This window comes from Anser anser (genome assembly GCF_964211835.1).
Source record: "Anser anser genome assembly, chromosome: Z".
Classification (NCBI taxonomy): domain Eukaryota; kingdom Metazoa; phylum Chordata; class Aves; order Anseriformes; family Anatidae; genus Anser; species Anser anser.
This window is the reverse complement of record NC_139723.1, coordinates 43,696,598-43,722,960: the sequence shown is the minus strand read 5'-3', so window position 1 is coordinate 43,722,960 and position 26,363 is coordinate 43,696,598. Positions and strand designations below refer to the sequence as shown.

The following is a 26,363-nucleotide window of genomic DNA, read 5'->3' as shown; positions in this document are numbered from 1 at the left end:
CGCCGCCGACCCCCCCCCCGCCCATCAGCCGGTAGCGGCGGTGCGCGCACGCGCAGACGAGGGTGCGCGGCGGCGCTACAGCGCATGCGCACCGAGGGCGACTCCGATCTCCGTGTGTGGCGGCGGCGGCCGAGGGGCGCTCCTTGTGCGCGGCGGGTGAGGGCCGGGGGCCGCGGGGGGCGCCTCACGCTCCGCGGAGGGGCCCGGGGCGGGTGTCTGGGGGCAGGGGGGCGGTACCGGGCGAGGCGCGGCACCGGCGGTCCTGTGCGGGCGTCCCCCGGGCCCAGCGCGGCCGTTGCGGCGCCCGGCAGCGGGCGAGGCGCTGCCCCCAACGGCCGTCCCCAGCGGCTGCCCCGGCGCCCCCGGCCCCGCCGCCCCTTCGGTGCCGGCGCCGCGGGTGCCTCCTGCCGCCGCGGAGGCCTCCGGCGGGGGGGCCGAGGCGGCACGTAGCGGGCCGCCGGCGAGGCTGTGGAAGGGGTTTTCCGTCATAGCCTATAAGCTAGTGGTAGGGAAGCTGTGGGTAACAACGCATCCTCTAGAAAAGAACTGTACGAGTAATTTTTTCAGTCTTTTACGTAGTAGTAGCTGTTCGAATGAAACCAGATTAGTCTGTTTTCCCGTTTCCCCTGATATTGCAGGGAAAAAAAAAAAAAAACACGTTCCGTTGAAGCGCTTTCTGTAATTTGTGCGTAACGTGTCGTGTGTCCGATGTGGGTTTAAAGGTGCAGCACCATGGTTATGAAGGCTTCAGTCGAAGATGACGATTCGGGATGGGAGCTCGGTATGCCTGACAAGATGGAAAAGAGTAATACAAGCTGGATAGATATAACCCAGGACTTTGAAGAAGCCTGTAGAGGTGAGTTTTAAACTTAAACCCTTGGAGAACTGAGAATAATTTTTTGGTTTAGTAGTTTGACCCGCGTTCAAGATCCAGATGAGTGGACCACACTGATGCTATGGTTCCCTGTGTTTGATGTACTGCAAGGCTAGAAATATCAGAAGAACCTTGCCTAGCTTCTTTCAGATTACATAAATATCTTCTCTAGTCATGTTTTTTCTGTTGTTATCGTATGCATTTTTGCATCTGATTTTTTTTTCTTTGCAAAGAGTTTTTCCTGTCTCATGCTAAGTGGAAAGCCCTCTCATCCATGCAGAATCAACATTTTTTTCTGTACATTTTTGAATCTGCAGCATCTGATGATTTTTTTTTCATTTAATTGGTCAGTGCTTCATTTTTCATCTTTGAAATAAGGGTGACTTTCAGAGGAGATGCAATACGTCCCACTCGCAGGGAAACAATTGGTTTCATTTAAATGACCACCTTTATGGTTATTAGCTATTAGTTTACTATGACAGCAAGTTTTTTTAATTGATTTTATGATGATGTTAAGGAAAAAATGTAAAACTTCAGCTTACCGCACAACGAAGTTACACAACGATAGACACAATTTCCTTATACTTTGAAATAATTCCCTTTTATTGGTGATCTGTACTTCGTTTGCTTATCGAACACATCTAAAGGCTTTGTTAAAAATAATGAGAAAAAGTAAGCATTTCCGTAAATACCTTCTCTGGAAAAATTAGACATCTTCATAAAGGAGCACGGAAAAGTGATGTCCCGTGTTTCAGGCTATTCAAATGCTACTGTTGGGTAATTTTAAACCCCTTCAAGCGCTAGGATAGCAGCGAAGAATTAGGGAATATGAAGGGCTGTTTTTCTAGCCTTTCAGTTTTAAAAGTGCTTTCTAAGTAAAAGCAAATAAAGGTAGGGTAGAAATGCCTGCTTCCCAAAAGTTTCTCTTGTAGCGTAATACCATTTTTAAGTAATACAACTCTCCTGGACAAGTTCTGTTGGAAGGATGATTTTAATTATTTATCATGTTCTGTTTCTTTGTAGAACTGAAGTTAGGAGAACTGCTTCATGACAAGCTGTAAGTATGCCTTTAGGATAGTTTTGTTTTTTTTTCATAGAATTAGTGCAAATGCTTTAATACTTACTAATGAGGAAGTCATGCAGTATGAGCTAAGTTTCTTTTGATTTTTATTTAACTAAAGTAGTTGAAATATTCAGAATACCCATTCATCCTCATTGGTATGTATGTGATGCATCTATATGAAGGCTGAACGTTTCCCATAGTGCCAGTATAGCATTACTTTTTCTTTTAATAGATTCAGTGCGAACATTAGAGGTTTATGGAACTTGTTATCATCAGTGATGCTGAAAGTGGTGAACCTACTGACCTATTTTATATGGACATGCTTTTACACAAAAAGACCAGAAAGGTTTAGAGTTTTTAAATTCAGTTACCTCAATTGTCACTAGCAAGTTTTAGATAGATGTGCTTTAGAGTAATTCTAAAACGTAATGCCAAATTGGAAACTGAGAACTCTACAGACTAAGAAAAAATACACTTAAACAAAAAGCATGTGCTAAGATCTTAATGTTTTTATTTTTTTAAGAATTAATTGAGATTAAAACATTTTGAAGAAAATGTAAATTATTTAACTGTGTAAGTCTGTTCACTTGCAGAAGGAAAGAACTGCCCACTTAAGACTAATAGCTTAGAAGACAGAAACACGCTATATAATTTCTTAAAATTGTGTTCAAGGATGTCACAAAGTTACTCAGTAGAATCAAAGTACATTTTCATGGTATAATTCTATACACAAGTGCCTCTCAGAATTAGGACATCCACCATGCAGTAACCTTTTTTTATTTAAGAAAGGCTTCTTCAGCAAATCCACTGGATATCAGTGTACAAAAAGTGAGGCACTATATCCTGTTGTTGTAGGCCTGTCTTTCATTGCGTGTATCTCTTAAGCAAGCTTTTATGAACTTGCTGACTACAAGAGATACATTGTCACGTGCTGGAGTTCTTCTGCTTGGTTCATTTTTGGTGTCAGTTTTCTTATAATGCCCATTTGAAACAAAGCTAGTATATTCAAAGTATATTACTGTTTATATCATGTGTAATGCCATTAATTCGTGGGGGATATATATATTCAAGCTTGAGAAGTGGGCCCACATGAACCTAATGAGGTTCCACAAGTCCAAGTGCAAGGTGCTGCACCTGGGTTGGGGCAATCATGACATGAGCACAGACTGGGAGAAGAACAGCCCTGTGAGAGCAGCCCTGTGGAGAAGGATTTGGGGGTTCTGGTGGACAAAATGTTCAACATGAGCCAGCAGTGTGAGCTTGCAGCCCAGAAAGCCAGCTGCCTCCTGAGCTGCATCAAAAGAGGTGTGGCCAGCAGGTTGAGGGAGCTGATTGTCCCTCTCTGCTCTCACTTGTAAGGTCTCACTTGGAGTGCTGCATCCAAATCTGGGGCCCCCAGCACAAGAAAGACGTGGACCTGTTCGAGCTGGTCCAGAGGAGGGCTACAAAGATAATCAGAGGGCTGGAGCACCTCAACTATGAAGAAAGGCTGAGAGCTGGGGATGTTCAGCCCGGAGAAGAGAAGGGTCTGGGGAGACCTCATTGTAGCCTTTCAATGCTTAAAGGGGGGTTTATAAAAAATGGAGAGCAACTTTTTACATGGGCAGTCTAGGAGGAAGGGTGCTAAACTAGAATAGGGTAGATTTAGATTAGATAGTAGGAAGAAGTTCTTTACAATGAGGAAGGTGAGGCACTGGAATGGAGAAGCTGTGAGTGCCCCATCCCTGGAAGTGTTCAAAGCCACGTTGGATGGGGCTTCGAGCAATCACATCTAGTGGAAGGTGCCCCTGCCCATGGCAGAGGGATTGGAATTAGATGATCTTTAAGGCCCCTTCCAACCCAAGCCATTCTATGATATGCCTTACTTAGGGTTTTGGATGTAACATAATAAAGAACATCTGTTTAACTTAACATCATTTTATCATTTTATGTATTTTTTAAAAAGGTGATATGTCTGTATGGGGTGTATAGAAACGTGTGCATGGATTTAGTGTGATATTTGGTTAAGTAGTGTTCTTTGGCTTAAAATAAAAACTAAGTGTTTTTTGCTAAGCATCTCTTTTCTTACATACTTCTTGAACAATCCTTAAATTTCTGAAAACCATGCCCTCTCAAGATTGATAATAGAATCAAATATCCTGAGTTGGAAGGGACCCACAAGGATCATTGAGTCCAACTCCTGGCTCCACCCAAAAATCAGACCATGTGTCTGAGAGTGGTGTCCAAACACTTCTTGAACTCTGACAGGCTTGGAGCCATTACCACTGCCCTTGGGAGCCTGTTTCAGTGCCCAACCACCCTCTCAGTGAAAATTAATTTACTGCCAATTAAAATGTATTTACTCATTCAGGTAGTGTGAAATAAAAAGTTAAATATTAAACCAACAACTTTCCTCCCCCTCTTTACCAGGCTCAACTTCACTCCTTCATTCCCAACTACTCTACCTCTCCTTCCCTACCCTGAAGTGGTACAGAGGGATGAGGAATGGGTGCTGCAGTCAGTCCGTACCAGTTCCTCTCCGCTGCTCCTCCTTCTTCGCACTTTTCCCCTGATACAGTGCAAATCTCTCCCATGGCTGCAGTTCCTCTTATAGGTTCTTGTCATCAGTCAGAACGCAATGTATTTAAGAGGATTGTCATTATATGTTCTTTTACGCTGGTTTGTGAAGACCATTTTGTATAAGGTAATTAAACTTGGATCATTTTTGTCTCTTTAGTTTTGGTCTTTTTGAAGCCATGTCTGCCATTGAAATGATGGATCCCAAGATGGATGCTGGTATGATTGGAAACCAAGTTAACAGAAAGGTTCTTAACTTTGAGCAAGCTATTAAGGTTTGTGGGAATTTTCTGTTTATGCCTTTTCACTGGCTGTAGAAGTATGGTATAGCTTAACCAAATTGCAGTTAAACATAAGTCAACTTCATGTATGTTTTCACTCTTTACATAAATTGACTTTTCTCTTTATTTTGGATAAGTAGCTTGTGGTGCTTGCCTTTTTTGCTATTTACATTACCACAATGATAGTAACTCTTTAAGTTGAAAAGTACTGTAAAACTGTTAAGTATTAATACCTCAAATAAATACATTTCAGAAACAGTTTGGCAAGTCATCCCGTGCTTCCCTAAAACATGTCTTTTATATGAAGATAAATTGGTTAGTCCATCTTCCAGATGAAAGGAAACCAGCTTCTCTACAAAAGCTGTAAATTAACGCTTTGTGACTATCAGTTCATTAGCACCGAAAAGAAGCTGGCAAATTTAACGACATTCACAGTGGTAATTAACTTCTGAATAGTCAAAACTGATTGAAGCTAGGCTGAAAGACTGTCTATTACTTTGGAAAAACTAATGGACTCAGAGAGGAAAAAAAAATTTGCCATAATACTTTGAACAGACTGAAAGAGAAGCCCCAGTAAAATAACAGCCATCTAATTCTTGATTCAGATGTGCACACACTGAACAAATAAAATCAAAGAAATAGGGTTGCTGCTTCCGTTCCTGACCCTCAAAGCAGTAAAACTACATACAAGTATCTGCAGTGTAAAAAGCAGCCTTCATAGGTCGTACATATTATTCCTTGTTCAGTTGTTACTGTGGCTACACATACTATTTTGTGATTTTGAGTGTTGCCAGTTACTTGGTTTTAAACTGTTATTGGCAACTCATAAATCAGAATTTTTATTTTATACTGTTCTTTGAAAAGCTCTCTGTTGGTCGATGTTCAACACGATGATAGAAAGTAAACTTTTCCAGAATTTTTGAGGCATTGTGAAGCTTATCATATGCTAGTGTTCTGAAATCTTAACCAAATTGTAATTTCTTTTTTGGCTGTACCAATAATAAGTCGCATTTTGTCTGTGGTCTTCCAAATTCCTAAAATTTGTTTGTTTCTTTGTTTTTTAAGGATGGCACCATTAAAATAAAGGATCTCACTTCACCTGAGCTGATAGGAATAATGGATACATGCTTTTGTTGTTTGGTGAGGATTTCTCCGCTCTTAGTGTTAAATGTTCTTGCTTTCCAAATGTAATCCCCCAATCCAGATTTAAAAAAGAAAAAAAAAAAAGAACTTGAGGACAAGGATCCACTAAGCAGAAAATATGTACTTTGTGTTTTGATTTCCATTGATACATTTGCACTGGCGTATACCAGGCCATAACTTTGATTTTATGTTTCTGTTTGTTTGCTTGTTTTTTAATTCCTAGAAATCATTATGGAAGAGAACTGATAATATTTTAAATAATGTGAAAAGGTTCTATAATGATAGTTTTTTCATGTGTATATCTGCCTGCTGTCTGTCAGGGTTTGTCTGTATGACAAGTGATACTCAGTAGTGTACAGCAGCCTGTTGCTCATCTTTGTACAGTCAGCATTGACTTTGAGCTTTCATTGGCGTTTTGAGGAATGGAAAGAAAATATCTAATTCCATTTAGAAAGGAATTATGTGAATTATCACACATTTCTACATATTTTCACATATGATAATTGTGACTATTCTTCCTATATGTATCTTTTCATTTGCTCAGTAGATGATACAAAATACTTTAAGATACTCTTTAAAATTATGTCAGTAAAACTACTTCATTTTTTTTAAAGCAACAGTTCAATTTTGTTTAGTTTATTCACAACAAACCATAGAAAGGTCACTGTATATTTGATGTGGTGTAACATTATTCCTTTTTTCCAGCCCCTTGAAATACTGGTGAACTGCTGAACTTTTAAGGAACTATGGTCATGTTAGAAATCTGATCCTACTGTATTGCATGATAGAAATAATATTTTAAATTACCAAAGCTTTTTCCCTTTAGTTTAAACCATGAAAGTAGAGAAATTGGTTTGTGAAAAGAAGCTGTGAGTTGTAGAGGACATGCAGAATATTGCTGAATTGTTTCATAGCTACTTTAATTTTTTGTTCTGTATTTGAATAGAGGAAACTTTTTTTTGTTCTGTATTTGTATAGAGTAAATTTATAAGTCTGATGGTCTCTTAACTTTGTCATGTGTAAGCTACAGTTAGAGAGCAGAGTTGAACTCTGTAGAAGAGGTTTACCCCACACTGCAATTTGATAGTGCTTATGGTTAATTAACTTACTGCCTTTCACAGACAGCAGATGGGCAGGTTAAGAGTCCTTCTCCAACCCTTTTTGCTAGATGGAAAGTTAAGAGGATATGGACTTTCTTACTTGCTGAAGCACAGAGTGAGATGCAAAAAGAATGGGGATATAAAAATGAGGACTTGGCTGTCATGAATAAAACACTTAATTTTCTTTTCCCTAGATAACATGGTTAGAGGGACATTCCTTGGCACAGACAGTATTCACTTGCCTTTACATTCATAATCCGGACTTCATAGAAGATCCTGCTATGAAGGCTTTTGCTCTGGGGATCCTAAAAATCTGTGATATTGCCAGAGAAAAAGTTAACAAAGCAGCTGTTTTTGAGGAGGTACGTTTCAGTATATCTTATGGGTAAGTGTGCTACACTGTATGTAGACTCCTTAACACAAATGAAAGAGCATTTTAGAGAAATTTATTCCTGTTTGATTGGTGGGTACCATAGGAGCAGCACTTCATCCTCCTGAAGGTGTTAGACCTGATCTTTTTAAAATGCATTTTTCTTCAATGGAGATGTTTCCTATATTTTGCTTGAATATTGAGGCACATAAATATTTTATTCAGGAAATAATGCAAATTTTGTGGCTAACCATTTGAAATCACATTTACTTGTGGTTTTCATTCTGTTTAGTTTTTGATTTTTCTACTTCAGATAACCACGTCTGTCTATTTGAAATGTATATATATCAGTGGAACGAGAACCTGGTTTTCTGTGCCCTTGTACCGGAGAAAACCTTGATGTTTTCTGAACTTGGACAAGTACTTCTTACTGACTAGATCTAAAATTGGTTGAATAGTACTGTGCATCCATCGTTCTTGAAATGTTTTGAGAGGATGACAATTGGTAAGAATTATGAAGGCATACTGGTATTAAGGGTTTATGCAGAAAATGGTTTTCCCAAGCTGGATTTGAGCAGGAAAAGCACCCTAACCAAGGTTGTATTCCATTGCTTAGAATAAAACCGAACTTCTATTTTATGGTTTTTTTATTTATTTATTTATTTTATGCTGCTAACAGTTTTAAGTTTTTTGTAGTTTTTATTTATATTTCACTACTTCATGCTTCTGCAATTTTTTTTAGGAAGATTTTCAATCAATGACTTATGGATTTAAAATGGCCAACAGTGTGACAGATCTTAGAGTTACAGGTACAGCTTCTGCTTTCTGTTTATCTTTCCATTAGTCTGTCTTGTCTGAGCAAGCTGGTTACTTTCAACTGAATTTAATGAATCAGCAGGAATCTCAGTTGTTATTTTTTTCTAGTTCTGTGAAAACCAGTGGCTTGGTAAAAACCAAGCAAATATGGCCAACCATATTTTTTTTTCTTGAAGAAAAGTTTCAGCTATTTATTTGTTAAATGCCTGAAAAACAGGAGAGGTGCTTTAATACATGCCAGCCAAGTGGCTAAGCATGGGATCATCCAGGACTGAGATAGATACAAATCACACCTAAGTGTTCTTCTTGAATTCTGCTTCTCTACTTTGCTATTTATTGTGATCTACATGGAGTGCTTTTGAGGAAAAAGTAGTTCTAAAGCTATAATAACATATGTTATTAGTGTATACACAGATATTTACGTTAGTCTTTTCTATGCAGTGTTATTCATAGAGACTTGAACTAGTTTAATATTAGAAGATTTGTGGAACACTTTAACTTTGGGTATACTCTGATTTGTCTGTTGTTGCAAGACGACACCAAATTAGGTGCGTGTGTCGATCTGCTCGAGGGTAGGAAGGCTCTGCAGGAGGATCCGGATAGGCTGGACCGATGGGCTGAGGTCAACTGTATGAAGTTCAAGAAGGCCAAGTGCCGGGTCCTGCATCTGGGGCGCAACAACCCCAAGCAGAGCTACAGGCTGGGAGATGAGTGGCTGGAAAGCTGCCTGGTGGAGAAGGACCTGGGAGTATTGGTTGATAGTCGGCTGAATATGAGCCAGCAGTGTGCTCAGGTGGCCAAGAAGGCCAACAGCATCCTGGCTTGCATAAGAAACAGTGTGGCCAGCAGGTCTAGGGAAGTGATTGTGCCCCTGTACTCGGCTCTGGTGAGGCTGCTCCTTGAGTACTGTGTTCAGTTTTGGGCCCCTCACTACAAGAAGGACATGGAGGTGCTCGAGAGAGTCCAGAGAAGGGCAACGAAGCTGGTGAGGGGTCTGGAGAACAAGTCTTACGAGGAGCGGCTGAGGGAGCTGGGGTTGTTTAGCCTGGAGAAGAGGAGGCTCAGGGGCGACCTTATCGCTCTCTACAGGTACCTTAAAGGAGGCTGTAGCGAGGTGGGGGTTGGTCTGTTCTCCCACGTGCCTGGTGACAGGACGAGGGGGAATGGGCTAAAGTTGTGCCAGGGGAGGTTTAGGTTGGATATTAGGAAGAACTTCTTTACTGAAAGGGTTGTTAGGCATTGGAATAGGCTGCCCAGGGAAGTGATTGAGTCACCATCCCTGGAGGTCTTTAAGAGACGTTTGGATGTTGAGCTTAGTGACATGGTTTAGTGGAGGACTTGTTAGTGTTAGGTCAGAGGTTGGACTAGGTGATCTTGGAGGTCTCTTCCAACCTAGATGATTCTGTGATTCTGTGACATCCTGTCATCCCGCATGATTTTTTTTTCCTAGTATTTGGCTAATACGTGTTTAAAGCACTTCAAAACTTGCCTTCTCCATACAGTTTTCTTGCTTTAAGTGGTGTAGGTGTACCTAGGAATGCTTCTCAGCTTTTAGCTGTATTGTCACTTTTACAGGTATGCTAAAAGATGTAGAAGATGACATGCAAAGACGAGTGAAGGTATTTCTCTTATGCTTGCCTTGCTGATTATACTTAAGGGGTGCTTAATGTAGGTTTGGGAGAGGGAGAAGTCTGTCTATAAATGTTGATTGTGGGTGTTGATATTCTTCTGGCTCTTATGTAGGTATACTGTGTGACATTGAAGAATTCAATCTTCCTTTGTCAAAGTCTACTATATAAAATGTTCTTAAAATTTCCATAAAAAGTGGAAATTGACTATTTGCAAAGTAGACCGTGGTCGGTATAATTACTGTACGAGTGTTCTGGATGACTTAAGAACGTAGATTATATATTACGAAATTTTGAACTTGAGAATTGTTTTTTAGGGCTGTTTAACAGATGGATGTTCTAGAGAGTATAAAGGTGTTTTTTTCAGCAGCTTCCCTTTGCAATTTTCAATAAATTATTTCAAATTCCTTTACCTTTTAGAGCACTCGAAGTCGACAAGGAGAAGAGAGAGATCCTGAAGTTGAACTTGAAGTAATGAATTAGTTACTTTTTTCTTCCTGATTTCACAAATTAGTATGTTGTTAACTTAAATCAGTATTTCAACTTGTGAGAAGTGTGTGTCACCAGTGTTGCTACTGCTCGCATATCTGAGCTTCTCTAAACGTGGCCCTGAGCATAGCCCATCCTAGTAGGTTGGATTTTAAGCTCTGAAAAGCTTCTTGATTGATACTGCTGGGAGAATAGTGATGCTGCTGCAATGCTGCCATTTATTTATCCATCTCTCAAGAAAAGATAATTAGCAAAGTAGATTATCAGTCCTCTACCTTCTTCCCTCAGTTCCTTCCAACAGCGTTTACTGCTGCTGTCAGCTTCCCTGTCAAGGGAGAAACTAGGAAGAGAAGATGGAAGCAGTGTAACTCCTTCCAAAACGAGTGATGATTAGTGTATTTGATGTAGTTCATATGGAAGGGTATGGTTTTTCTTTCCCAGTAACCTAATTTATTCAGAAATAACCTGTAATGTGGATTTTCAGGAAAAAAAAAAAAAAGAGAAAAAGTCAGTTTCTTTTAATAGCTTGTGACTGTTCACCTAAGCTGAAATTTGAATGGCATTTGCATAGGAGTCAGCTAGTGGTTATACTTTACTGAAAGCATCTTTGTATTTTTTGTTAGTGCTTTTTTTTTTTTTGTTAGTGCTTTTCTGGCAGCAGCACAGATTTCTTGTATAAATTCTGTAACACTTCTTCAGGAAAGTAGATAACCTGTTTTTAAGACTTGGGAGCATAATGTTATAGGTTTATGGAAGATATTTTAATAAGTTTCAGGATTTAATGTTAATTGAGTGTATTGCTTAGTAATTTGAAGCATTTTTTTAATTACAGCATCAACAATGTTTAGCTGTGTTCAGCAGAGTAAAGTTTACCCGGGTACTACTGACTGTTCTAATAGCATTTACCAAAAAAGAGGTACGTTTGTTTTTTTATGTGTTTTTATTATAATTCTTTCTCTAAAGCAGAAAAAATACTCTGTGAACCTGAGTTGATGTTGCTGCATGTGCAGGGTTGGGGAAGGCCTTATAGTAGCTATTGTCAGTTTCTGTTCAGTTCTTACGAAAACGTGTGAATGGGCAGTAACTGATGTTAGTATGACCTTGTACAGAGAGACAATGTCACTTCTAGAACACATAAAGAAAACATTTACAGGTTTGGGATCGCTCTTTTCACACTCACAAGAAAAACTTTTCTTTCTCAAGTCCTGTCTCTTTGTCAGTTACCTGACACTGGGCTGTATTGTGTCCATCTCTAGAGAATCATTAGCTTTTCCATCCATGTGGGTATTGAGTTTATATCTAGCTGCCTACAGGACAGTTTAAAAGACCTTTATTAAATTGTCAGGTCCAAATGTAATCGATAGACATCAATGTTCAAGAAAAAGGGATTGAGTAGTTCAGAAGAATTACACTCTAACCATTTGTAGAATGGAAATAAAACTGTGATGTGGAACTGATCTACTCTGATCTACAAGCAAATTCTCTGTATTAATTGCTATGAGTTAATGATATGTGCAAAACCAGGTCATCTTAGAGTCTGATTACCGTATAAGTTAACTTCACAGTCTACTTTGAATTGATTTAGGTCTGTGTAGCAGCTTATTATTGTAGTAGAATTGTGGATATAATAGGTGAATATTATGCGGAGTTATGGATCTTGTTCAGCTTCTGTTAGCTCTTATGGAGGTCTTAAACTTTTTATACGTTCACTGGAAGTGCTAATAACTGTTCTCTGCCTTTCAGACAAGTGCAGTTGCAGAAGCTCAGAAACTGATGACTCAGGCAGCTGACTTGCTTTCTGCCATCCACAATTCATTACATCATGGTATCCAGGCACAGAACGATACCACTAAAGGAGGTAAGTATCAAATTTTATAATTTCATTCATTTCTTAAATATGTTGCCTTAATAAACTCAAATATTGAAGTATATTTAAAAAAAATCACTGCTTATCTTGGACTAATAATACTTGTTATACAAGCTGTTATAGATCTGCATTTTTATCTCAATTTTATTTCTCTAAAAGTTGGTTCTTTTGAAAGTAATATTATCATGTCAAAGCCAGAGACCATGTGAGCTTTTGGTAAAGTGTATTGCACTCCAAATTAGTGCATATGCTATTTCAAGATAAGAAACACCACCTCGCTTTCTTTGTGGGTAATTGCTAAGGCGTTGAGTTTTTTTTTCTTTAATAGTAATCATTATCTCAGCTGGGGAGTTTGTGTCACCAGAAATTAGCCATCAGTTAAAAAAGTTAATTTTTGCTAGTGGAAACATTTGTATTACACTTCAAAGTGAGTTCTGAAAACACGGTTTATGTGCAGCTTTTCTCTTTCTCTCTTCCCCTTTCTTAGATCATCCTATTATGATGGGCTTTGAACCCCTTGTTAACCAGAGATTGCTGCCTCCAACTTTCCCTCGATATGCAAAAATAATTAAAAGGGAAGAAATGGTCAATTATTTTTCCAAACTAATAGACCGAATAAAAACTGTATGTGAAGTGGTCAACTTAACTAATTTGCACTGTATACTGGTAAGCATTAATATTTTGTATTTATAGCCAAACATAAGATCTTACAGTATGACTTTTGAAAAAAATCATTCCATATATACAGTGCTGTTGCTCACCGCAGAAAAAACTGTGCTGTATCAATAAATCTTTCGGTATTTTGTATTGCTGTGTACCATTTTAGAACCTACTCTCTTTCATGATACTTCATCGTCATCTTTTTTTTCAAAGACCTTTTCACTCAAACTTCCCGTTTTCCCATTACCTGTTAAGTAATAATGCATGGCAAAGACAGAACATAAGCACATTAATTTCTATCTGGTTCTTATTTCTTTGGCTGAAGAGCTGTATCTGCAATAGCAGGACACCATTCCTTACTGTATTCCTTATTCTGCATATGTGCCTGTAACACAAGAGAGCACTTCAAACATTTGCATTTAAGCATGTAATTCCTTGGATAGACATAAAGCTAAGCATCTGCCTGTGTTTTTCCCTGAATAGAGATGCTGCTCTCAGTTACTGCCTGCATTTATTATAAGTGATTTAAATGCTTCAGATACTTTCTAACACAATTTGCTGACTGACAAAAGAGCAACAGTTATGTCAGGTGTAGTTCAAAGACCAAGCAAAAATCTTTTGTCTTCCTGTAATCTGTTACAGGATATACTAAAACAGTATTTGCGTGAAATACCTGCTGCCAATTAAACTTTGCAGTTTTGTTACATACCTGGTTCAATGTTGCTGAGACCTGAGCTGTTTCACAGTATCTCTTTTTCTGTAATATTAACCATTTAATTGTTGCATCTGAAAAAGAAAAGTCAAAACCTTTTGTTCTGTTCAATAATGGATAATTACAGAAGAAATAGATTTTAGCTTATATCTTCTGTTTTGTTCAAATTATTCATACTTATTTTCTTACAATTTGTATAAGCTATGTTATGTGCATGTCTGTGTTTGTGTGTGTATATATATATAGGTGTATTTACACAACTGTGTTTATGTGTGCGTGTGCAATGTGTACATAAAATGCAACTCTATATATCTGTATATAGATAGATAAAAAAGTTGGATATTAAACTGACTTGTCTTTTTTTTTCCTAAATATAACTAGGATTTTTTCTGTGAATTTAGTGAGCAGTCACCATGTGTTCTTTCAAGATCTCTGTTACAGGCAAGTCCTAATCTATGTTGTTGAGTAAAGTACTTAAAATTTCATGACAAATACAGATTCATCTTCTTATTTTAAATATTTAAATTATTTACATATCACTTAATAATATACAAGTTGTAAACATTTTCTCTAGGTACTTAAGTATCAGATAAATGGAGTTTATGTTCTGATGTCATTTTTTTAAACACATTAAAATAATGTTTAGACCATGTTAGTACATGCTAATTAGAGCACACTGTTGAACTTTTTTTCTCTACCTTAAAACTGTACAAGCATTTTTATACTGTTCTGTACAGACTGCCTTAATCTGGGACTGGTGTTTGTATTCAGTCTCCCTGTTGTGACCGAATTTCATATATAGACTGCTTATATTCCTACAAGAGTAACTGATGGTTAGGGCACAACAGGCTTCTATTTTTTTTTCTCACTGTTTCACTTGCCTTGAGAGTATATTATATATTCCTTAACTCAGAGTAAAATATACTTCCTTATGAGAGATTTTGATTCAAATAGGGTGTCCCTGAACATCACATCCCCTTTGATCCTGATTAAGCCATGAATACATCTGATGGAAAATAACTATTGGCAAGTAAAACGTTTTCATAGTGTGTGTGTGTTCTGACTTTCTACTACACGTCTTTGTGCAGTCCCTGTGGGTACCTGGCAGCAGAGCTTTTTCTTCAGCTGCTGGTAAACCATGTAAGAAAGGGACAGTGCACACTCATGGAGAAAAGTGGAATGAGCAGCAAACATAACCAATGAAAGCAGTAGTATCTATAGGATAGAGAAAAATCTGCATTAGGCCTATTTCTTTTCAGATTTGCCTTTTCTGCCTCCAGGGAAACTGCATAGCCTAGTTTCTGTTAATCTTCAGAAAGAAACATCTGTCTGATCAATTGTCTTTGAAGTCCAAGAAAAAATCAGTTTTCTTATGCACCTTACAGAGCTATATTTGTATTAAGGGATTAACCACATAAGTGACTGATCTCAGTATACCTTTATTTCTGAGACCGTCACCTTGTACCTAGACAAATTATTTTAATTTTTAAAGCAATCTTGCAAGTTTTTGATACAATTTAGGTACCATAACAGCTTCCTATTAGTAATTTCTGAAGCATTACTTTTAACTTAAAGAATGTTTCTAAAAACACATTTTTACTTTCAGACAACATTTCTGGTAGATAACAAGAAGGTGTTTGGTACTCACCTCATGCAAGACATGGTAAAAGATGCTTTAAGGTCTTTTGTCAGTCCTCCAGTACTTTCTCCAAAGTAAGTGGATCTTGAATTGACTTGCATGTGTTTACATATATGATAAAAAAAATATTTCTGCGGACATATGAAGAACGTGCACACTTTGTACTTACTTGTGCTTATTCATGAAGAAGTTAATTACTGTTGCTGCCTTCATGTTTCTTCTTGAATTTTGTGCTATGTAGATGGGTAACATTTATATTAATATGTATGCATATTGGTATTTCCCTTCTAGGTGTTGTCTTTATAATAATCACCAGGCTAAGGACTACATTGATTCGTTTGTGACACATTGTGTCCGGGTAAGCGTTCATTCCAATTACAGTAAATAAATGCATATATGAGTACTTCTTACCAAGATTTCCTAGTGTTGAAAGTGAAACCGTTTCTTACAGATTCCTGATGTGAAGGCAAAATTGCAAAACTTTGCCATCTTGAAAATGAATACGCTTTTAGAAAGCTGGTATAATAACTATGGCTGTTTTTTGCCTGTATTGTTCTTCCAGGTTTTTCACTAACATTTTGACTAACACTTCACATTATTAGAAATCCACACCCACTACCACAAAACAAATGCATAGCACTAGAGTAAAAAATACTTTTTACCTTCTCTTCTATTTGAAAAATAAAAAAAAAATGTTTGAAAAGGTTCTGTATTTATTGCTACAACGCAGCACAATGAAAAGATCAGAAAATAGATTTAAGTAATTTCTCTCTTCCCACGAGCGGTCTGTTCTGATCAGACTCCTCAGGGATGTTCCTTCAATCTCATGTTGACTTACGTACAGAGAAATAGACACTTGCATTGCTCCACAGAGCTTGCATTCCCCAGGGAACCTAAAGGAACCCACCTCCTAATACACGTTTAAAACACGCCCAAGCAGACATCACAGTATTCCTCCCAATAGCAGTCTCAAAGTTGTGCTGAAAAATTAAAACTACTCTTTGTTTCTTTCAGCCATTCTGTAGTCTGATTCAAATCCATGGACACAATAGAGCTCGTCAGAGAGATAAACTGGGTCATATTCTCGAGGAATTTGCCACCCTCCAGGATGAGGTAATATCCCAGACAGCAGGCCAGCAAACCTATTGTTCTAAGTATATTTGTACCCTCATGGAGCATATGGTATTAGATTCTATGCAAAAGAAGCAACTCATACTGTTTGTTAGATCTGTTGAACAAAAAGATACTGTTTTTTTTTAATTATTATTTTAGATTAATTTTATCCTATAAGTAGTCTTTGGGGAAATCTGCTCTTGTGTCTGCAATCCAGTGGCAACTCCACTGCTTGTGGTCTTGTGTCCTTTTTGAAACTGTTGGTCTGCAAGATGTAAGCAGGGAGAGATGGGCGAGATGGATGTCCATCAGGTTCCTGGAATGCATTGAGGACTGCTTCCTGCTACAGGTCCTCAGTATGCCACCTAGGAACACTGAATTGCTAAATTTACTGCTTGCAAACTGAGAAGACTTAGTTAAGTTCTTAACTAATGGTGGCCTTGGATACAGCAATTGTAACAGTGTGGGGTTTGGGTTCTGGCTGAGCACACTGAAGACCAGTAATAGGACAAACGCCTAGATTTTAGAAGAGCCAACTTTAGTATGCTTAGCACCCATCTGTGAGGGATTTCCTAGGAAGCGCACATAGAAGGGCAAAGAAGCTTGTAAGTGCTGGGAGTTATTCAAGAACAAACTCCTGGAATTGCAAGAATGGACCACTCACTACAAAGGGAAAGGAACAAGGCAGAGCAAGAGACCACCCTGGCTAAATAATGAGCTTTTGTCTGTGCTTAAAAGCAAAAAAGAAGAGTACTGTGTATGGAATTGTGGCCAGCTATGCATTGAGGACTACAAAAACCTTGCTAGAGTAGACCCGTTGTTGAACAGGACTGAGAGGCTGGTTACTAAGAATCCTGACAAGGTATAGGTTCTCAGTACCTTCATTACGTCCATCTTACCAGCATAGCTGGAGCCCAAATCCACACGATCAAGTAGTTACAACAATACATGTGTTACCGCACCAGCAAAGGAGGAAGACAAGTGGCAAAAGGTACAAGCTGCACTGCGAGAGGTTTTATCCTGATATAAGAAAACATTTTTTTTTACAATGATATCAACCAGTTACTGGAACAACCTCCCTAGGGATGTGATGGAATCTTTATCATTGAAGGTTTTCAAGATGAGGTTGGATAGGGAGCTGGGTAATCTCATAGAAGTGCCCTGTTCCGTGAAAGGTTGGACCTGATGGTCTTTGGAGGTCCATTCCAACCTGGGCTGTTCCGTGATTCTGGGAGACATATTTGCAAGACACTTCTGAAAATTAAGATTTATAGCTCTGTAGGATGCAAATTGCTAAATTTTTCTAAGTTTTAAGAAGTTTATGTGAAGGAAATAATAACTCTTAAAAAATATGTGCTTCAGCTTGTTTTGAACATTTCTCCAGAATGGGCGGTAAAAAAAAAAACAAAAAAAAAAAACAACACAGGAAAAGGTATATTTCCTCTTGATGGGAATGTTTTATTTGGCAGTCAGAGGTAATGAAATAAGCAAATATTTTCCAGGATCTTCATGGTAAGGAGGACAGCCCAGAAAGTTGGGGGGGAGGGGAGAATTTGTGTGTTCCGGCTTCTCTGAAAATGGTTTGCTTGAGAGTTTGCTGCAGTACTGCAGCTCAGAGGCACTGGTTTTTTCACTTTGTAATAGGTAACATGGGGTGATTTGTTCAGGACTACTGATAATATTCCTACGGTGGAATATTTCATATCTTTTGTACAATTACTTTTTAAGACTGCATAGGTCTTACTAATGTTTTACTTTCAGTGTTAGGCCACAGTGCGTTTCTTGCATACTAAGCTTAGAAATATACTTTTTCATTGCAGCTACATAAAAAAGTAAAAAAAAACCAAACAGATAATTGCCAATATAGCAAAACAGATACCCACTTGTGTTTTTTGAGGTCCAGTGTTCACATGACTGTTAACAACTTTAAAATTTTAAGTTTTAATAGGAGTAATGTTATTAGTGGTTGATAAACTTATTTCCCTGTATGACTGTATTGAGCATTTTTTTGTCTGTTGAGCTGAATTTTCTTACAGGCATGTGAGTAACCTTTCTGATTTCTGACAGTTCTAGAGCATAGAGGTGACAGTATTTGGAAAAACATTTCTGTTTTTAATCTGGAGCGTAGCTTTGCTGACCCAATTTGTATTCAGATTTTGTTAAGATTTTATTTCTGGCAGAACTCAAATGCTCTTCCAGTCATATGTTCTTCCTTCCCTGTCTGTTATTGAGTAGTTTGTTTTGCTTTCTTTTTCGGTAGGCAGAAAAAGTAGATGCAGCACTTCATAGTATGTTACTGAAGCAGGAACCACAAAGGCAACATTTGGCATGCTTGGGCACCTGGGTCCTATATCATAACCTTCGTATTATGATACAGTATCTTCTGAGTGGCTTTGAGTTGGAACTTTACAGTATGCATGAATATTACTACATATATTGGTAAGAGGATGCCTTATTGACAGTTCTTGGGGGAGGGCTGCTCCCACTGAGTTCTAGTTGCAAATAGTTAAAATAGGGACTTCAGTTATTACTTTTAATCTCAGGCTTGCTCAACACACTGTTTAGTTACCTATTCATAAAATTACAAGTGGAGAAGGAAAATCTATTGCTGTCTTTCCTAGACTTAATAATTAGTGTACTTAACATTTTCTTGAAATAGTAATTGGTTCTCTGTTTAGCTTTTGAAAACAGTATCTTCGAATGAAAATAGATGAAAAATACACTGGTTTTGGCAGAAGAGAATGCAGAAGGAAAACAATTTCCTTTATTCTTTTCTGTCTTTGTCCTATCAAGATCAGTAATCTCATTGATCCCTTTAGCATTTTTAAAAAGAACTTCAGAGTTTTAAAGTTGTGACTGTCATCTAAAAGGTGACTATGTAAAAACATCTTATTCTTTGAGCATATTTGATGAGGTACCTGCATTGAGTCAAAACGATCACACTATATGGAGTCAAAATACTTTTTTTTTCTTTACCTCATTATCATTCATCTTCATTCACATTAAATTATTTTTCATAGTAGATGTCTTGGTCCAAATCAGAAGATTTTAAATAGTTCATTTTTTTTGGTTCAGCATTAAAAAATTGATGTTGAACCTTAAAGTACTTCTGTACTTTTGAGTTTGTTTGTTTTTTATGAAGCTACCAATAAAAAAAGCTCTTACCATGTAAGCTGTCAGCCTTCTTTCTGAGTGATGAGACAGGTTTAAATGACTTGAACTTCAGTGCATCTCATTATGTTTTGCATTGTTTCATTAGTGGATTAAACATTAAGTGGGAGAAGTAACACTATAGATATTTACCAGAAGATTGCAATATGCTCTAAGTATTACCTTAATAAGTAATACAAGGTTTTCTGCAACTTACTATTTTACCTGTCTGTATTTCCCCCTCAACCCCATTTTAATAAAATCATTCTTAACCAGAGCTATCACATCAGCTGTTTTGTCTCCTCACTGTAAGTGAAGAAAAGAAAAAAAAATAGAGGAAGTGTCTGAGAGGAGATCTGCAAATTTCTCAGTAATTTTTCTTCTGAGTTACAACTTCTTATGAAACTTTTTTTTTTTCACATGCTCCAGATTTGTAATTTCTGCTCTTTTTTTCCCCATTCCTTTTGGTTTGAAATCAGGTTACGAACTTTTTGGATCCACTGCCGCTCACTAAGAAATGTCTCTTAAAGAATTGTTAAAGATTTCTCTTAAATATTAAGAGAAATTGCATGTGGATCTAGTGTTCCTGAGGGATTGGCTTTTTTTGGTGATTATTTATGGGTTTTTAATGCTTGAAACAGTTACTAGTAGTAACTCATAATAAAACTAGAGACATAGCATTTAGACAGCAAACCAAGCATTTTTAAAATGATGGTGGGGGAAGGAAGAATTCTAGAAAAAATAATCTTATATGGATTTTGAAACAGTAAGAAACTTTCACTTCACTTAGTAAATGTATGCATACCTTGAGACTCTGTGTGGAGTCTTTTTTAATAAAACAAAACAGAATAAGTGGTTGATTTCAGCAGTGCACCTTCTTCAAAACAGGTGGATTTAAATGTCCTAGTAGTCTCGTGATTAGTTCTTTGGCTGACTTAGCACTCAGTTGGGATGTGTGCATTAAGATTTACACTGTGGTATGTAACAGCTACATACTGTTTCTTCCATAGGTATCTATCAGAGTTCCTGTATGCTTGGTTGATGTCAACACTGAGCCGTGCTGACAGCTCTCAAATGGCAGAAGAGAGAATAATGGAGGAACAACAGAAAGGCCGTAGTAGCAAGAAAACAAAGAAAAAGAAAAAAGGTATCTGAGGTGTAAAGTGTAACTCAGACTTTTTCTTTTCTTCTTGTGGCTATGTAGAACTAAAATTTAAAATTAATCAAGTGAACGTTTATGTGAGTGGGAAAAGATTCCTGAAGTTAATGAAGACTGAAAGTAAAGCATTTTAACTAAGAACATTCTCTGCATAAGAATTTTCCACGGTTGTTTATTTCAGAATTGCTTTTTTAAAAAAATCCCAAACTCATTTATATTCATAGCTTCACCAGTAGTGTTATGTCTTAGATGCTCTAAGGTGTAATTAACAGCACCAGAGCAATTGTCTTTGAAAAACACTACATTTTTACAGTCTATAATTCCTGTGAAGGTATGGTTTTTTTAACAAGCTTCTGTAGCTGGATTCAAAAACCAAACTTCCAGTGTCTTTCTGTAATTTCTTTTTGGCTTCAGAATGTGTTCAAGCATGTTTCTTAATTTTACAATGGTGAATTGCCCTATTTCAGTTCAGTGGTAGTAATATTATGCAGAAACCTCATTCAAAAGTCAGACTTTCTCTGATGTATGTCAGAAAACAGGCGATGAGAATTTCTTTTCCTAAATCATAGCCAACTGCTACTGTAGTCAGAGTGATAAGCATGCTACTAAAGAGGCAGCTCAAACCAGTCTTTAAATAGCATTTAATACAGATTTTCCATGCCTAAGTGGTTACTAAGATTGTGATGTATTGGAGTTACCTTAGCATTAACTTTGGAACTGAACAGCATGCAGAAGTTCTACTTCTTTGCTGTTCCTTCTTTTTTGTGTTTATATATCCTTCTCTTCCACTTAAGGAGAACAAACAATTAGATATGAACAGCTCAAGATCATTTCAACTAAATTCCCTTTGCTCTAGAAATTTGGAAAATTACTACCAAATTTTATGCTTTCTAAAAAGGTACCAAATTTGGGGCCAGTTAAACAATGGAAGCTAAAGGGGAGCATCAAGGAATATTATTAGGGTAAGGATCTTTCTAGTTAAAAAGTTTTAACCTTCTAGTCTTAAATGTTTAAAAAATACATGGATTAAGCAAACAACAAACTGTAAATTTTAGATCATTTAATGTAATATAGTGACATGCTAATACCATTGACAGTCTGAACAGAGTTATTCCATTGAAGGCAATATCCTGTTCATGTGATGGTTGTTACTAAGTATGTCTCGTGATGTTTCGTATATTCAGGGGTCAGACGAGCAAAAATTTGTTCCTGATATTTAAGCTTCAGTTTTCTTTCTTTATTTTTAATGATATTTGAGGATTACATCAGTTTCAGAAAACGTGAAGGAAATATTTTGATGTGATATACGTATGTGTGCTTATGTTGAATAAAAAAAAAATCTTTGTGAAATTTGCAGTTCGCCCTCTGAGTAGAGAGATCACCATGAGTCAAGCATACCAAAATATGTGTGCTGGAATGTACAAGGTAATTTATATGTGCTTGCTGAACAATGGCTTAATTTTTTTAAAATAAGAAGTATACCTGCATACCCTCTGTTTTTAGTGGGACTGGAAATTAATTTCAAGTTAATAATGTGATACAGTAAATTATTTACTACTATTACCTCCTTCCAATTATAGCTAAATCATAACTTCCACCTTGCTCACAGCAAAATACAACATAAAGCTAACCCTTTTCACTGTACTCTGTCCTGTCCTTTTTAGACAATGATCGCATTTGACATGGATGGCAAAGTAAGAAAGCCTAAGTTTGAGCTGGATAGTGAACAAGTGCGATATGAGCACAGGTTTGCTCCGTTCAACAGTGTTATCACACCACCCCCAGTGCACTACCTGCAGTTTAAAGTGAGTAATCTTAAAACGTGGCACCACTCATTCTTTTATAAAAATCATTTGTTTACCTGCTATAGACAATTTTGTCATTGTAAAAATTGCTCTTAACATCTCGAAGTTCACATTAAGGCTTACCTGGGCAACCTCACCTAGTGGAAGGTGTCCCTGCCCATGGCAGGGGGGTTTGAACTAGATGATCTTTAAGGTCCCTTCCAACACAAACCATTCTGTTTCTATAAGTCAAAATTGCAAGGATTTCTAGCTTTAGTTGCATGCAAGGAAAAACATGGTTTTGAATTCTTAGTAAACTCAGACTGTTAGATGCTTAAAAATTGGTCATCTTCGGCAGTTTGAGATGCTTGTGTTGGTTTGCATGAAAATAAAGTTTATTGAAAGTCCATTGACACACTTTTTGGTTGTGTTTTACCTAGCAGAATGTTTTTATTACTGCAGCAAGCAAATAGGAAAATGAAACAAAGATAAAATTAAATTTCAGTTTTAAATCACAGAAGTGCTGGTTGGAAGCAATCTGTGGAGGCTTGTTCTGTCCAGTCTCCTCCCTGAAGTAGTATTATAGATCAAACCAGCTGTGTCTTTGTCTAACAAGTCTGAAAAAAATCCAGGGATATCTCCAACCTGTCTGGATAACCTGATCCCATACATTTTCAGATCCTCTTAGTCTTTGGATAACCTGATTCAGGGCTGTGCTATTAGCCTTTCCTCCTCATGCAATTTGTGGTCTTTCTCCCTGTGTTATATTGTGTGCCATTAACAGGGAGCTTAAGATCACCCTGTTGGCTTGTATTCACCTTGGTGTTCACTGTACCTAGTAACCAACTACATTCTACTGATTTGTGGGGCTATTCTGCCTCAGATACAGAAATTTGGACATTTCATGTTGAACTTAGATTTCTGGTGGCCAGTCTTTTAAGTTTCTAAAGGTCTGTCTCATACTGAAACTGTACTATTTTGTATGCCAGCCACAATTTCTGAATTAGTGTCATGAACAGTTGTGAAAATGAAGACTATCATGGCTTCCTCCCTTGTCATAGAAGGTTTTATCTCTGAGTAAAAAAAGAGTTAAGGGATCAAAATTATGTAAAATGAAGCGTGAGTCTATCACTTGCCATAAACATGCCTCGAGTAATTAACATTACATCCATTTGTTCTCTTTTTTCCTCCTGTTTTTTCCTGTACTTTCACTTGCTGCTGCATGGGACTAAAAAAGCAAGTGAATGTCAAGTTGCTCAGAACGGGGATAATTTTATCCAGAGTAGTAGTTCATTGCATTTTGTGGCACTACAAAATGATATTTAAATAATTTATTGCTGCTTGATATTTGCCTTTTAAAATTAATGTTTTCAACTTTACTGCTTATTCTTAAAGTATTTAGTTGACATAAATTTTTCTTCTTCAATACAGTAATTTGTTTTCAATTAAGGTAATAAAAATAAAATTCCTTGGCAACTGATCTTACTATGTCTTTATATTTTTCTTTAACATGCTAGGAAATGTCTGATTTAAATAAGTACAGTCCCCCTCCTCAGTCAGCAGATCTCTACATGGCAGCTAGCAAACACTTCCAGCAAGCAAAAATGATTCTTGAGAATATTCCTAACCCAGACCATGAGGTAAGGCTGAAATACTGGAAAAAGGAGTGGTTGCTAATAACAGAATGAGTGTGTTTGTTTTTTAGCAGTATTTGTTTGAGATCGAGGGTGCCTCACGTGTACTCTGCTGATGAGCAAAGCTGAACGTTTTGGTTACGGAGCAGACAGGAGGCTGGTGTCGCAGTGGTTCATTTCAGTATATTCGATAATGAAATCTGGGTTGTGCTCCCTGTTCCAAAGCCTCTCCCTGCCGAGTATCTTAAACAATAGGAAGCAATTTATCTATGCTTGTTTGCTGCCTTCTGGCCACATTCAAAGAGCATATCTCTTTTACCGAGAAGGTGACACGTACATGTGCCTCACGTACCTGGAAACTGGTCATTTTCCCTGAGAGATGGGAAAAATGGCTTCAGCGTCATCAGGCTGGAAAGAGGATTTGAATCTGGCATTTGTTTCGTGGAGCAGTTTTCTCAGCAGTAATTGTAAACCCTTGTAGGAGTTCTTCCCTGTTTGTTCATAGCCTAAAAACTACGTGTCTGTGAACTGTATTTTGAAGTAAGGACACTTACTCTGTCGCATCCGAGCAGGTTAAGAACAGTTACGGGATTAGGTTCTTCTGAGGATTTAGGAATCCCTGCCTCTTCTCTGGTTCCTGGTGGTGCTTACACAAGAGCTGGCTAGTTGAGGCTAACAGTAGTTCGAGGTAGTTCAAGTGTGCCCAGAGCACTTCCATTAAAAAGCAGCCTGCTTGGTGCTTAAGTTGATCTTCCTCGTCAGGTTTGGATCAGTGTATGGGATAAGATACCAAGAGTCTGTCTAAACCTTTATTTGGACAAGTGCCTTAGAACTTGCCATAATTTTAACAATCCTTGAACTTAACCATGGAAAGCAGTGGTCTCTATGGTCTGTTGAATAAAAAAGTCAATATTAAAATAAATTAAGTATATCAATTGGATTAATGAAATTCAGAGGACATCTAGAATGCCTTGATCTCATCTGAAATAAACTGGTGCTGGAAGAGGACTGCAAAATTGTTAGAGTATGTAAACATTTGAGTGTTATCCTTGAATTATTTTTGAGGTCATATGCTTCCACTTGAAAACTTCTTGTTGTTTTTTGTTTAGGTCAATCGAATCCTAAAAGTTGCTAAACCCAATATTGTGGTCATGAAGCTACTGGCAGGAGGCCACAAAAAAGACTCTAAGGTAAGAAAATGCCAATTGAAATGAATGTGAAGTACAGTAATAAATGCAACGCTACCACAGATTTCTTACAGCTGATTTAGCGGATTGAGGCCATAGTTAGAAGTAGTTTGTTGTAGTTATTTAAATAAATAAAACTCTCTATTTAAATGTCTTTGAAACAAAATTGGATAAAGCGTGTGTGGGATGACCTGTGCAAGTATGGGTAGTCTTCAAAAGCAGAGAGTAATTGGTAGCTACGTATCATCAGCTTGTGTAGCAGGCTTCAGGAGAGGGCCTTCAGGCTTCCTGCTGCGTGGTGGGCACGGAAGAGGGAAGGATCACACTGAAGTAAGGCACACCAGCGCTCTACAACTTGGCGCCCATGACCACTGGAGAGTGACTGGAATATCCAGAACTGGGTTGGGATATTTTCCGGATAGGAAAGAGCTGTGATTATTTTTTAAACCGCCTGCTATTTGAAAGTTTTCATCTATCTGCAGGGTGTACCTCATTTTGAATACAAATTCAGTAGTGCTTCAATGTAAAATTTTAAACCTTTTCCTTCTAGGTTCCTCCAGAATTTGACTTCTCCCCTCATAAATACTTTCCAGTTGTGAAGCTTGTTTGAAGGATGGGATTATTGTTAGGATACCTGAAGCATAATCAGATACCGGCTGTCAGATGGAGTATCTTGTGCTGTACCAACCGAGCAGGATCTCTGGGATAAAAGTATTATTTTATGAAATATCTCTAGTCTGCCTTCTTTGTATGACCTGAATGACAATTGCTGTTTTAAAGTGGTTTGTATAATGTTCTTACAGGTGAAGCTGATTTTAATCAACTGCATTGTTGAAGAATGTTGTACCTTACTTGATTTTATTAGATTTAATCATAAATCATTTTTATGAATGAACTCTGACAGAAAAATGGCATTTTAAAGATTTAGTAACACTCATGGCTGAATAAAAATACTGCAGTGTAGTCTTATTGTCTGTGAGGCACAGCTGAGCTACTATAAGTCTACTTTGAACAAAGCCACTTGGAGAAATGGTCAATTTCCATACTTTTGCCCAAACTGAATCAGATGTGCTCATTTTGCAAGTAGAAAGGCTGATTTCCTTTCTTGCCACGTCCAGCAAGCTATAACAATCTTTAT

General features: G+C 37.6%; 1 protein-coding gene across 1 annotated transcript; it reads left to right on the top strand.

The window, feature by feature from the left end:
• The first annotated feature begins 2 nt into the window (after positions 1-2).
• On the top strand, positions 3-26,188 carry NAA35 (N-alpha-acetyltransferase 35, NatC auxiliary subunit). Its single transcript, XM_083817731.1, has 23 exons — positions 3-156; positions 723-856; positions 1,898-1,931; positions 4,654-4,768; positions 5,840-5,914; positions 7,212-7,379; positions 8,130-8,196; positions 9,779-9,822; positions 10,252-10,302; positions 11,153-11,236; positions 12,064-12,178; positions 12,675-12,853; positions 13,941-14,000; positions 15,166-15,272; positions 15,490-15,556; positions 16,213-16,311; positions 18,572-18,750; positions 20,472-20,608; positions 21,978-22,045; positions 22,285-22,425; positions 23,922-24,044; positions 25,148-25,228; positions 25,776-26,188. The coding sequence occupies exons 2-23, from the start codon at positions 733-735 to the stop codon at positions 25,833-25,835; spliced, it is 2,178 nt and encodes a 725-aa protein (XP_083673857.1). The 5' UTR covers positions 3-156; positions 723-732; the 3' UTR covers positions 25,836-26,188.
• Positions 26,189-26,363: the final 175 nt, after the last annotated feature.